Source organism: Ovis canadensis, chromosome 15 (genome assembly GCF_042477335.2).
Source record: "Ovis canadensis isolate MfBH-ARS-UI-01 breed Bighorn chromosome 15, ARS-UI_OviCan_v2, whole genome shotgun sequence".
Taxonomy (NCBI): Eukaryota; Metazoa; Chordata; class Mammalia; order Artiodactyla; family Bovidae; genus Ovis; species Ovis canadensis.
Window position 1 is genome coordinate 25,366,425 of NC_091259.1, and position 14,044 is coordinate 25,380,468.

Below are 14,044 nucleotides of genomic sequence, written 5' to 3' on the forward strand. Positions count from 1 at the left end.
TTACTCTCTAATAAATCACTGTAAAATGTAGGCCACCTAGGTGGCATGATTGTGTCGATCTAATGAAATACAAAAGCTTTCTAAATCCCCTTCTCATTGGATTCACCACAGAGTAGTTAGACCAATCACGTTGAAATGGGAGTCTGATCATACCACTCCTCTGTTCAGAAACCTGCAATGATTGCCCATCTCACTGAGAATAAGAGCCAGTCTTTGCTGTGGTCTACAAGGCCCGAAAAGGCCTTCTGCTCTTCTTACTCTCTCTCTACTCTAAACACACTAACCTTCTAACTAACTGTTCCTCTGAAACTCTGGGCAACTTGCCACCTGTGCTCCCCCCATTGCTGTCCTCCCAAATATGTCCTGGCATTCTCCTTCACCGCTTTCAAGTCTTTTTGCTCAAATGCCATCTTCTCAGTGAGATCTACTTGGATCCCTCTGTTTAAAACTGCATTCCTCTTCTCTGCTTTATTTTACTCTATTCAGTTCAGTTCAGTCGCTCAGTCGTGTCTGACTCTTTGCGACCCCATGAATTGCAGCACGCCAGGCCTCCCTGTTCATCACCATCTCCTGGAGTTCACTCAGACTCACGCCCATCGAGTCCGTGATGCCATCCAGCCATCTCATCCTCTGTCGTCCCCTTCTCCTCCTGCCCCCAATCCCTCCCAGCATCAGAGTCTTTTCCAATGAGTCAACTCTTCTCATGAGGTGGCCAAAGTAGTGGAGTTTCAGCTTTAGCATCATTCCTTCCAAAGAAATCCCAGGGTTGATCTCCTTCAGAATGGACTGGTTGGATCTTGCAGTCCAAGGGACTCTATAGCTCTAACTTATTTCTCACATTTTATGTATGAATGAACAGTTCGGAAATGTGTAGAATACAATACTGGGTATATTGTTCAATTCAGTTCAGTCGCTCAGTTGTGTCCGACTCTTTGCGACCCTGTGAATTGCAGCACGCCAGGCCTCCCTGTCCATCACCAACTCCTGGAGTTCACTCAAAATCACGTCCATCCAGTCGGTGAGGCCATCCAGCCATCTCATCCTCTGTCATCCCCTTTTCCTCCTGCCCCCAATCCCTCCCAGCATCAGAGTCTTTTACAGTGAGTCAACTCTTCACATGAGGTGGCCAAAGTACTGGGGTTTCAGCTTTAGCATCATTCCTTCCAAAGAACACCCAGGGCTGATCTCCTTTAGAATGGACTGGTTGGATCTCCTTGCAGTCCAAGGGACTCTCAAGAGTCTTCTCCAATGCCACAGTTCAAAAGCACACACAGGTATATTGTAGATTCTACATATAAATTATATTCCCTTTATTTGGCCAGTGGTTTGAGGTCTGAAGTGATAAAGCGTAGGGGTCTTAGGGTATAGGATGTGCTGGTATACCTGATCAACCTCTTAGAGGTTATTTCAGTGCCAGGCCCTCTTGAGTAGAAATATTAATAGTTAACACGTTCGTGCATGGATTCATTGATTCATGCAAACAAATATTTCTTGGGGCCCTTCTATGCGCCAGTTCTTGAAAACAGCTATTACAAGCATTTCACTCAGGATAACGTCTTTTTCGTAACCTCCCCACAGCACGCGGCGGTGGAAGACACATACTCCTGCCAGCAGAGGGCGTCCCCTCGCCCTCGCGGCGTGTTCTGGGCCCACGACGCTTTCAGGCTCCCACGCTCGCTCCCGAGCGCGGCCCCGCCTGCCGCGTCACGTGACGCGGCCGCCGAACCAGAGCGGCCGGTCCCAAACCGAGCTAAATTCGTTGCCAGTGGCCTCTGCGGGTGCCACCACAGAGGCTCATCTGAAGGAGTGGGGAGGCTCGTGGAGCCGATGCTTCCTCTTCCGATTTCAGGTCGGCTCCTGTTCCCTCTCACCTTTCGCCGCTGCCGTCTCCCCGAGTGTTTGCATGAGCTCTCTCGTACGGGGAGGCCCCGGTGACCATGTAGGGAGGGAAGAGCGAGGAAGCTCCGGGAGTGAGGGACGAGGTCAGCGCTGTGTGCACGCCGGCGCCCACCACATCCACAGTGCGGGCCGGGGGGCCCCTCGGCCCAGGTGGGACACTCGGGCCTGCAGTAGTGGCCTGGCACGGAGCTCCACGAAATCTCGCGCGGTCTCGCGAGAGTCTAAGTTGAAGGAATATGGCGACGTCTAATCTGTTAAAGGTAAGACCCTCAGTCCGTCTTGGATTTCTACTCCGGGAGCGGTGGGTTCAGCTCTCGGGGAATGGCTCGGTTCTGGTTCAGCGGCGAAATGGGGGAGTGTTCAGGGGTTGTCTACCGGAAGGGAAGCCGGGGAGGCAGCCGCCGAGGAGTGGAACGCGATTCTCCGGCCTTGGGGTCGAGAGGCCCTGGTTGTCCCTGGTGCCGGTTGCCTGGTGTATGAAAGGCCCGGCCGAGGGCCGACGGCGGGCAGTGGTCTCAAGGGGCCAGCGCTGGCTCGGGACCCCGGAAGAAAGGTGGTGCAGCGTCCTGACGGATCGGTCAGTTAGTGTCCTTAGGGTCTCAGTTTCTTCTGAAGCGGGAGTCTTGAGACGCATTAAAAAAAAAAAAAAAAAAGAAAATCCCAGAAAATGTTGCTAACAGGTTTTAATGACTTGGATCCCCACCTCCTCAGTTTCTCTTCTCATTCTGTCTGCGCGGAATTCCAAGTCAGACGGCAGCGCCTGAAGCCCCAACTCCCTCCCTTAACTGCGGGCTACACCTTCTCTTCTGTTCTTCCTTTCTTGAGTTCGTATGTTTACCCTTTTTAACTTAGGAAACTGTTCCTCAACCCCATTACAGCACGCAACCAGATGACTACAGTGGAAGCACTGCCGTTGTCTTAGGGCTTAGGAAAGTTGCCTTATCAAAGACAACCGTTAAAGTTAGTTTTATGTATTTGGGATAGCAAGGGGGATCTAGGCCTAGAGAAGCGGATTCTTTACCATCAGTTACAAAGTTGAGAGGAGAAGGAGGAAGACCTGACACTAGTTTCGTCTGTGGTATGTTTGTAGTAGGCAATACTTTATACCTTAAAAGTACTACTGAAATGGGGGTAGTGGATGAACTACTTCTCCCTCAAAAACCCTGTCAATTAGGCCTTCAGACAGTGTTGATAGAGAATAGAAAATATATTAAAACTTACTGTAACCTCACTCTTGTCTTCTTTAGACTACTGATACTAACTGTATTAGTCCCTCTAATTTTACTAATTTTAGAGGCAGTGTGTCTTCTTTTGGAGAAGGGAATGGCAACCCACTCCAGTGTTCTTGCCTGGAGAATTCCATGGGTAGAGGAGCCTGGTCGGCTACAGTTCAGAGGGTCACAAAGAGTGACACTACTGAGCAACTAACAAACATATATACACCGCCCCCGCCCCTCCCCGCCCCGCCCCTCCCCTCCTACCCAACCCCGTGTCTTCTTTTAAAAGAGGGAGGGACCTAGAACTAGACCTAATTTCTGCTACTTAGAATTTCTGCTCCATGACTTTGGGCAAGTTTCTCTCCGTTCCTGAGTTTCCTCATCAATATAGTGAAATTATCAATAGCACTTACTTCATAGGAACTTTGTGAAGATTGAGTTAGTATATGTATAATCTTAAAACAGCGACTGGATCTTAACTGGCATGCAATACACATAAATTGCTACAGTTACTACTGCTGTTTCTCTAAGAAGACAAGTTCATGGGAGTTGAGTAACTCACTTCTTTTATAGCAGTATAGCAAAGTTCTAATATATTAATTCAGAAAGAAAACTAACTTGCAAAGACTCCTGTTAATGTATCCATGTATTTACATAACCAATAGTGTATGTTATTAATTGAAATGTGTTGAAGAAGTAATTGTGAATTTTTGACTTACTGATAATGTGGATGTAAAGCAAAGTCTTTTTTTCCTCCCAGATTTGTGTCTCAGAAAAGAGTGAGTCACTTTATTCTACTCCATACAAAGCCTTACAAAGCATTGTTTGGAGGAGATAAAAGTCTGAAGCTCCTTCGTTCAATACTCTTAAGTCGTTACCTTGTAGAGATTATGAATCTGTATGTATAGCACACACCCACCTATAAACTGAAAACACCTGAATGTATAGAAATAGGTGCTTAAGACTTAGGTTAAAAAGATCATAATTCGAGCAGTTCTGTAACTCAACTTTTATAAATAAAAGGAAAGTGATAATGTTCTGACAAAACTGGTAAAAGTCACAGTCTCTAGGGAATACAAAAAGATGACAGATACACTGGAAAATTTTCAATAAAATTATTTAATGAGATGTTGAAAAGGGGGTAAAAGAATTTCTCAATATTTTATGTAGTATGTGATTTTTAAATACATACAACTAACAGTGGATATTATAAGTAGACATTTGATTCTTTTATCTGTATCACCAAAAGTTTCCTTATTTACATTGGTCAGAAAAGTTTTTTTTCCTTTTTTTCTCTCCTCATTGAAGTGTGTGGATGGGGGGGATGGCGGGGGTTGTCTTGTATTTATGCCTTTAGAAATAGTTAATGAAAAAGTAGGAAGTTTGTCTTGGAGAAATGGCAGGGAGACCCTTACCAGAATTCATAGGGTCATTTGAATTAAAGTCTGGAGGAGGTTGAGGGGAAGGGATGGACTGGGAGTTTGGGATTAGCAGATGCAAACTACTGTACATATAGAAAATAGAACGGATAAACAACAAGGTGCTACTTACTATATAGCACAAGGAACTATATTTAATATACTGTGATAAACCACAGTGGAAAAGAACATTGGAAAGATTGTATATATTTATGTGTGTGTGTGTATAACTGAATCACTTTGCTATAAAGCAGAAATTAACACAGCATTGTAAATCAACTGTACTTCAATTAAAATATAAATAGATCAGTAAATAAATTCAAGTTTGGTAATACCTTGAATAGTCATAGATCTGGCTAGGGAATGGCCAAGTTAGCTTCATTTCCTTTTTTGACAGGTTTAATAGGCTGGTTCACTACACAGATGCCTTGGACATGGTGCAATTAGATTTCATCAGAGCATATTTGACAGAATTACCATGTCTTATGCGGTTCATGGGGTCGCAAAGAGTCAGACACGACTGAGTGACTGAACTGAACTGATGGTCAAAATTGAGAAGTGTGGCCTAGAAGAGAATACAGTTAGAATTTGACTATTGGTTAAACAGCTGTATCTGAAGAATGATGAGTAATGTCATCAACCCTGAAGGGAGGCCTTTAGTGTTCTGCTGAAAAATAATGCCCTCTTCCTGTGTACCAGTAAGAAGTTAAGTGTATTGAATTTGTGGATGAAGAGTTTGGAGGGATAGCTAATATGTTTTGAAAGATAACATGATTCAGAACTTCATTAAGAAACTTAAAAGTAAAAACCTAATGCAATAGAAACCACCACCTTTTTTCATATTGGAATTTGATTGTATTAATGATGTATTCACTGAAGCAAGTAGACCTTTGCTGGATAATAGAACTCTTTTGGATACACAAAGATTTTGTGTTGTGTATTTTGACATATGCAATTACCAGTTGCTTATGGGCTTGCCTGGTGGCTCAGACGGTAAAGCGTCTGTCTACAATGCGGGAGACCTGGGTTCGATCCCTGGGTTGGGAAGGTTCCCTGGAGAAGGAAATGGCAACCCACAGTACTCTTGCTTAGAAAATCCCATGGATAGAGGAGCCTGCTGTCCATAGGGTTGCAAAGAGTTGGACACAACTGAGTGACTTCACTTTTTATGGGCTTGCCAGGTGGCTCAGTGGTAAAGAATCTGCCTGCCAACGCAGAAGACACAAGTGCCTTGTGTTCAGTCCCTGCGTCGGGAAGATACCCTGGAGGAGGAAATAGCAACCCATTCCAATGTTATTGCCTGAACAATCCCATGGACAGAAGAGCCTGGTGGGCTACAGTCCATGTGGTCACAAAGAGTCGGAACTGACTGAAGCAACTGGGCATGCATCATGCATCTTACTCCAAATAGCCGTTCAAATATTTTTTGTTGAATCTAACCCTATTCAGTTCTTAGCACATTGTCTAGCTATTTGAGTGGCCTTAACTTCCTTGGTCAATATCACAACGTTTTCTAGTTTCCCCTATGTTCTCCTCTTTTCCAAGGCACCTGCTCCATTGCCTCCTTCTGCTTGTTCTTGTTCAGCTTACATTTTCCCACCAGGACTTAGCAGCCAGTCCCCTGTTATTTTGTTTCAGTCTTCTTTATCCTCACCTCGCTTGTGTTTTTCACCGACCTCCCTTCTCTCCTTTCCCAATGTAATTATTTCTTGGGATTTAATCTCCATCATTTCTCTATTTTTGTACCTTCCTCCCCACCCTCCCCACCCCCCTGCAAGTCTTAACTCCCGTGATTTCACTATTTTTATCTCTTAACTCTGATCTGAGAGCTAGGCCAGAGCACAGTGCTGACTGTATCAGTTTCCTGCTCATATACCTTTGATAGTTCACATTCTTTGAGATCTTTCTAGTGAGGTCTTCTCCCTAATATCTCTCTCCTTCTCCTTCCCCTCTCTCCCCCTTCCTCCCACATGTGCATGAGCTTGCAGGCCACACACATACACATACATTCCTTCCCTCCCTCCTTGCTGGTTACTTTTTGGTTTATTATTGTACCAGAGTCCTCAAGACTTTTTATGTTTGCTGTTTCTTGTGTTAGGAATATCCACCCCCCCACCCCCCCAGCCTGTTAAAATCCTATTTAGGTCATCAAGACTCAGCCCAGATAGCTCCTTTTTTCTGAAAGCTCTCATTTGGAATTAGTTGTTGCCTACTCTGCACGACCATAGCGCTGCATCAGTATCTTCAAGCACTTACGTTTTGCCTTTTATGTTAGTTAACAGGATCTGTTTGTGTATCTAAACTCCCTTTCTGGATTGTAAGCACTATTAGTTTAGGGACTTTATAATTTGTTGATGCTTTAACCATTTAATGTGGTGATTATTCATGGTTCATTTCAGTTCAGTTGTGTCTGACTCTTTGCGACTCCATGGACTGCAGCACACCAGGCCTCCCTGTCTATCACCATACCCGGAGTTTACTCAAACTCATGTCCATTGAGTCGGCGATGCCATCCAATCATCTCATCCTCTGTCGTCCCTTTCTCCTCTCACCTTCAATCTTTCCCAGCCTCAGGGTCTTTTCAGATGAGTCAGCTCTTTGCATCAGGTGGCCAAAGTATTGGAGTTTCAGCTTCAGAATCAGTCCTTCCAATGAATATTCAGGACTGATTTCCTTTAGGATGGACTGGTTGGATCTCCTTGCAGTCCCAGGGACTCTCAAGAGTCTTTTCCAACACCATAGTTCAAAAGCATCAATTCTTTGGCACTCAGCTTTCTTTAGGAGAAGGCAATGGCATCCCACTCCAGTACTGTTGCCTGGAAAATCCCATGGATGGAGGAACCTGGTGGGCTGCGGCCCATGGGGTCGCTGAGGGTCGGACATGACTGAGCGACTTCACTTTCACTTCACTTTCATGCATTGGAGAAGAAAATGGCAACCCACTCCAGCGTTCTTGCTTGGAGAATCCCAGGGGCGGAGGAGCCTGGTGGGCTGCCATCTATGGGGTTGCACAGAGTCGGACATGACTGAAGCGACTTAGCAGCAGTAGCAGCAGCAGCTTTCTTTATAGTCCAACTCTAACATCCAAACATGACTAGTGGAAAAACCATAGCCTTGACCTTTGTTGACAAAGTAATGTCTCTGCTTTATAATATGCTGCCTAGGTTGGTCATAACTTTCCTTCCAAGGAGTAAGTGTCTTTTTATTTCATGGCTGCAGTCACCATCTGCAGTGATTTTGGAGCCCAGAAAAATAAAGTCTTCCACTGTTTCCTCATCTATTTGCCAGGAAGTCATGGGACCGGATGCCATGATCTTAATTTTCTGAATGTTAAGCTTTAAGCCAACTTACTCATGGTAGGTGCTCCATAAGTGAGTGATAGTTGACTGAAAAGAGAAGTCCAGTGCAGTATCCATGCATTGTAGATGCTCAGTAAATGAGCGTTGGTTGCTTAAAGGGAGGAATTTCTGGCTTTATTTCCTTCTAATTAGATCTAGAGAGAAGGGGAGAGAAAGGAGTAGAAGTGTAAAAGCAGCCCACAAGACTGTCCAAACTTACAAGTGAAATGTGAAGCACTACTTTTCTCAGTGGAAACTGTTTTACTCTTTGAGAGGAAAGAAAATGGAAATACAAAGGAGTGGTTCAAAGTGTGTATAGAATTAATTTTTATTAAAATAATTTTATAGACTCATGTGCAAGGCACCAAGATATAAAGATAATGGAAAACAATGTCCATGGTCTTAGGGAATTAACCAGATATTAAAGGTTTTAAGGCAAGAACTTTAGAAGTGTTACTATGTGTTGGATTGGTCTCTCATAGACAGAGGGGATCATTTCTGGAGTGATGATCAAGAAAAGTTTTATTTAGAAAGCATTGGAACTGGATTTTGAAGAAAGGTAGACCTTTTGTTGGTAATGATCAGGGGAAACTTTGGTAGAACATGCTTGGCAAAGAATATGAGTGTGATACCCAGATTTGAATAATGTCAGTGAATGTGATTAAGATACACAACTGGAATTATTTTTTAATGTCTATTTAAACATAAACAAGAGCCTTATTTAGAATCTAACTTTTCATTGGGTTGATGGAAATTGCCCTTTTGGATGAGCATCTAAGGGGAATGTGATCCTTAGGGCTACTGTCCTTCACTCCAGTGGGCTGACCTAGAGACCTGGTTATATTTGACACTCACAGCTGAGGGAGAAAACCAATTCAAGGGTGCATATATTGGCCAAGGGTAGGGGTGGGAGTGGGAATAGAAGACTAAATCGCATTATATGTGATACTTACTATAAAACTGATTATAAGTGTGAAAATCTTTCATGTTTTGTGAAAATAAGTGAGTGAGCAGTTACCATAATCTGGAGGTGATATATTACTTAAAGCTACTCACGGGAAATGACAGTTTAAGATAACCTGTGAGAGATCCATCATTTATCAATGGATTAGAAGAGGGGAATTTTAGGTTGCAGTGAGATTTCAAGAGGATGTTAGGCATCCAGCTGGTGGACAGAGAAAAATGAGACAAAGACAGGTGTTTCTTATTAGGTATTTTGCAAGGGTCCTAATGAATGTAGTTATATTATAGAAAGTCACGGCTCCTGCCTTGGTGTAGTGTATACAGTAAGTTCGTGCCTAATCAGTTCTGTTCACTTCAGTTCTTGTCTGACTCTTTGTGACCCCATGGCCTGCAGCACTCGAGGCTTCCCATTACCATCTCTGGGAATTTGCTCAGACTCATGACCATTGAGTTAGTGATGCCATCCAAACCATCTCATCCTCAGTCATCCCCTTCTACTCCTGCCTTCAATTTTTCCCAGCATCAGGGTCTTTTCCAATGCATCAGTTCTGGCTCTGCTTTTTAATATGCTGTCTAGGTTGGTCATAACTTTTCTTCTAAGGAGCGAGCATATTTTAATTTCATGGCTGCAGTCACCATCTGCAGTGATTTTGGAGCCCAAGAAGATAAAATCTGTCCCTGTTTCCATCGTTTCCCCATCTATTTGCCATGAAATGATGGGACTGGATGCCATGATCTTAGTTTTCTGAATGTTGAGTTTTAAGCCAGTTTTTTTTCACTCTCCTCTTTCACTTTCATCAAGAGGCTCTTGATTTACTCTTCACTTTCTTCTGTAAGGGTGGTATCATCTGTATATCTGAAGTTATTTATATTTCTCCCAGCAATCTTGATTCCAGCTTGTATTTCTTCCAGTCTAGCGTTTCTCATGATGTACTCTACATATAAGTTAAATAAGCAGGGTGATGATATACAGCCTTGTTGTGTATTCCTTGTCCAAATTCCATTCGCAATTTGGAACCAATCCATTGTTCCATGTCTGGTTCTAACTGTTGCTTCTTGACCTGCATACAGATTTCTCAGGAGGCGGGTAAGGTGGTCTGGTATTCCCATCTCTTTAAGAATTTTCCATAGTTTGTTGTGTTCTACACAGTCAAAGGCTTTGGCGTAGTCAGAGTTCTGACAAAACGTAGTCCACTGGAGAAGGGAATGGCAAACCACTTCAGTATTCTTGCCTTGAAAAACCTATGAACAGTATGAGAAGGCAAAAAGATATAGCACTGAAAAATGAACTCCCCAGGTGGATAGGTGCCCACATGCTACTGGAGAAGAGTGGAGAAAAAAACTCCAGAAAGAATGAAAGGACAGAGCCAAAGAGAAAACAGTGCCCAGTTGTGGTTGTGACTGGTGCCTGATAGGCTCTGTAAAGGAACAAGTTACAGCTCAGGTTAAAACATCGGGCATTATACTTGGAGTACATAAAGGTAATATCAAGGATATTTGATCCGTTTAACTGGGCCTGTTCATTCCACAAATACATTAGTATCCCCTCTCTGTTGGATTCTATTTTCAGTGTCAGTAACACAGTAGTGAATATGATAGACAAGGTCCCAAGTTCTTTGGAGCTTATATTTATAATGTTTAAATACTGACACTAAAGGAATAAGTAACACTTTGGGTGGTTTTTATAGTAATGAGGTCTGTGATAAAAACAGTATAATCAAGAGTGCTCAGAAGATGGTGCCACTATTTTGCTTCCTTATTTACAACAGAAAGTCATTTTTCCTGTAAGTATAGCTTTCAGTTACATTCTATTGAATTGTTCTTCCCTGCTATTTAATGACATTTCAGCCAGATCCCAGAGCTTTCTGGTTCCACCCCCCCCCCCTCAAGTATTGTTTAGGGAATTCCCTGGTGGTCCAGTGGTTAGAACCCTGTGCTTCCACTGTGGGCAGGGCCGGGGGGCGGTGGGGGCAGTGCTGGGTTTGACACCTGGTCAGAGAACTAAGATCCCATAAGACAAGTAATGTGGCCAAAAAAAAAAGTACTGTTTAATCTGAATTAAAATTTCATTCTCATAGCTAATCAAAGTAGCTGTTTTACTGGCTTTAGATCTTGGCTCTGGATTTGCAGAAAGAAAAAGGGAAGGGCATTTTCCTTCGGGTGGCTTGAGAAGGCCTCTCTGAGGTGACACTGACCCTGAGACCTGAATGATCTGCTTTCTAGGCAAAGGTCTGAGGTGCGGTGGTGAGCTTGGCATATTTGAGTAACGTCTTTAAAAGGGTGATGTGGCTGGAACATAGTGAGAATTGCTAGTATTCAAATACGTACTGTAGTTTTGTGGTTCTTTTGGTTAATGGGGATTGCAAATGTGGTTTCAGATCACATAACTGAGAGCAATAGTGGCTTGTAAACGTTATGGGAACCCACACATTCAAATAGCTAGCCTCATAATTTACACAAAAACCCTAAAATACACAGATTTGTTTCCTTTTGAAAGTTATTAGAAGGCCATCATTGGATATAATCCACATTCAATAAACTGGGAACTTTTTTTTTTGGCCACACTGTGTGGCATACAGGATCTTAGTTTCCTGACCTGGGATCAAATCCATGGCCTTTTACAGTGGAAGCAGCGAGTCCTAACCACTGGACCGCCAAGGAATTCTAAACTAGGAACTTCAAAGAGGGAACAAATACAGACATTAAACAACTAAGCTCCTTGTATTGTGGTAAAAATGTTATAGGCGTGAAAGAATACAGGTGACAAAAAATAATTGCTATCAGTTGTGTGACTGTTATTTCTTGTCTTGCCTTGCTTACAACTTCTCCTTAACTTTTCTTATATTTTTGTCATCCATGAAAATGTAGCAAGAAGACCTATAGCAATAATAATTACATTCTTTGTTTCCTTCTAAATATGCAACATTTGACATCATTATAAAATATTGTTGTGATATTGTTGCACAATTTGGTAGGGGTATGTATGTTTTGTCTTATATGTTGTATTAGGATTTTTGGACATTTTCAGGGCAAACTAATAGGTCAGTGTGTGGATTATTTTATTGGAAAGTAAGTGAGTAATTTAAAAATGACTCTGTTGGGACTTCCCTGGTGATCCAGTGACCAAGACTGTGCTCCCAGTACAGGGGGCTTGAATTCAGTCCCTGGTTAGGGAACTAAATCCCGTATGCTGCAGCTAAGAGTTCGCATGCTACAGCTAAGGAACCTGAATGCCACAACAAAGATGGAAGATCCTGTGTGCCGCAACTAAAAACCTCGCATAGCCAACTAGATTTTTTTAAATGACTCTGTTACTTTTAAAACATTTTGCAAGCCAGCGGGTTTTCTTTTTTTCTTGTGTTTACCGAAGCACTCCTACTTCCTTAGCATGATACAAATTTTATATTTGTGTATAAGCAGTTACACATCTACTCTTTGTTGGGATTAAATAACATGGGATTGTAGTTGAACTCATTGCTTGAAAAAGCAGTTGTGAATTTCAGTGGGAGGTGTGCAGATTTTTAAAGCAATGATATATTCTAGACAGATCTTTAAAGCAGCTTTCATTTCTGACCTGTAACACCTCCACCCACTACAGGGCATTACAAAAATTTATTTTTTCTGTAATTTATTTTCTGATGCTTGCTTGTTTGTTTGAAACAAACAACAGGGCTATAAATATGAGATTGTGGAACTTCATTGTCAGTCTGTTTTAGAACTGATTATTCTACTAGGCAGTATTTTTCAGGTAAAGCTGAATGTATTTAATTTGAGTCTGGGCAGCCAACATGCTGTATTAAGAGATCCTGATTCTTTGTACTGATTAGAGCTGGGAAACGGAGCTGAACCTTTGCTCGCCTGTTTTATTTTTCATCTTTATTTTGAGTGTTTTTATTCTCTGTCTTCTAATTGTGAGAAACTTTACACTGATTTTTTTCCCTCCTTAGCCCTCAGAGAGAGATCTTAAGTAAAAAGCAGTTCAGTAATAGATAAGCTTTTATCTTATTTAAAATAAAGAAGGGAGAACACAGAAAAAAAGAACATGAGGAGTTATAACTTCAGCATTTGCTTTTATTGGACAACATCCAAAATGCATCGCCACTTACAAACCTTCCAACTCAAATGCATTATTCTCCTGCCATGTCTTCTGTGATCAGTGATCCCACCAGCCATTCATTAAAGTCAGAGACACTGTGCTAACAAGTGAATTACTTGAGAACCTTTTATTTGTGTGTCCCAGTGACTAGCATAATTCTTCTACAGTAAGCACTCAGATGTTTGTTGAATGAATTAAGTGTAATAATAAATGATAAAGAACCCCGTTAAGTTCAAACTCTTTCATTCGTAGTTATTTTTTCCTCCTTAAAATTAGTTGTTTGGGTTTTTAAAAATACAGGCATCATCAGAATTTGTGTAAACATTTTTTTTTGCCTTTAAAGAAAACCTGAAAGCCTTTTTTCTTTTTTTTGACTCCCCATTTATGGGTCAAAAGAAATGTAAAAGTTTTAAAGGGAAGCATAAGGTGAAGTTTTTCATTTCAGTGGAAAAAAAATTTAGAACTTTTTGGAAAATAGTGTCCTACTCCTCCACCAGGTTTAAAGAGAAATATGTGTTTTATGTATTGATGCTTTCACTTTGTGACTTCTAGATAATTGCTACTAAATTTTTATAATCATAGATTTTTTTCCCTTCAATTTATAAGCCTGATGAGATGAAGCCAAGGGCTGAAGCTGGTCCATAGTTTAGAAGTCCTACCAGTCCTCTTCCAGGAAGGATCCAGGGAGTGTTTAAGAATGTGACAGGACTAAACTGCTTGGACTTGACCCCTTGCTCTGCACTTAATGCTTGTAACCTGAGGGAAGTGATCTAACCCAATCTCAGGTTGACTTGTGTAGTTTTCTCACCTCTAAGTGTCACCTAACACATAGGGTAGTTGTAACAATTAAATGAATTAATATTTGTAAGTATTCAGAATCTGACACATGATTAGCAATCAGATATTTAAAGTAAAATCACAGTGATGAGAGTGATCTATATTGAAGTTAAATGATAGAGGCTAAAAATAGCTGAACTCATATTTTTTTCCACAGATCTTAAATATTTGAGCTACCCATGGAAATGTAAAGGAGACTATTTGAAGGTAAAAGGAAACACTCTTCTGTACCACATTTATCACAAATACAAGATTTATTGGCTTATATAGCCATAT

The 14,044-nt window shown here is 41.8% G+C and overlaps 1 protein-coding gene across 2 annotated transcripts in view; it reads left to right on the forward strand.

Annotated features, from left to right (window-relative positions):
• The first annotated feature begins 1,627 nt into the window (after window positions 1–1,627).
• The window catches only part of CUL5 (cullin 5), a 126,344-nt gene continuing 113,927 nt past the window's right edge, over window positions 1,628–14,044 (forward strand). Inside the window, exon 1 of one of the 2 annotated variants that reach the window (XM_069554946.1) lies at window positions 1,628–2,159. In XM_069554946.1, coding sequence (XP_069411047.1) covers window positions 2,136–2,159 — 24 coding nt within the window. In that variant the 5' untranslated portion in view covers window positions 1,628–2,135. The remainder of the gene's footprint in view (window positions 2,160–14,044) is intronic. The other variant, XM_069554947.1, reaches the window with a different exon arrangement.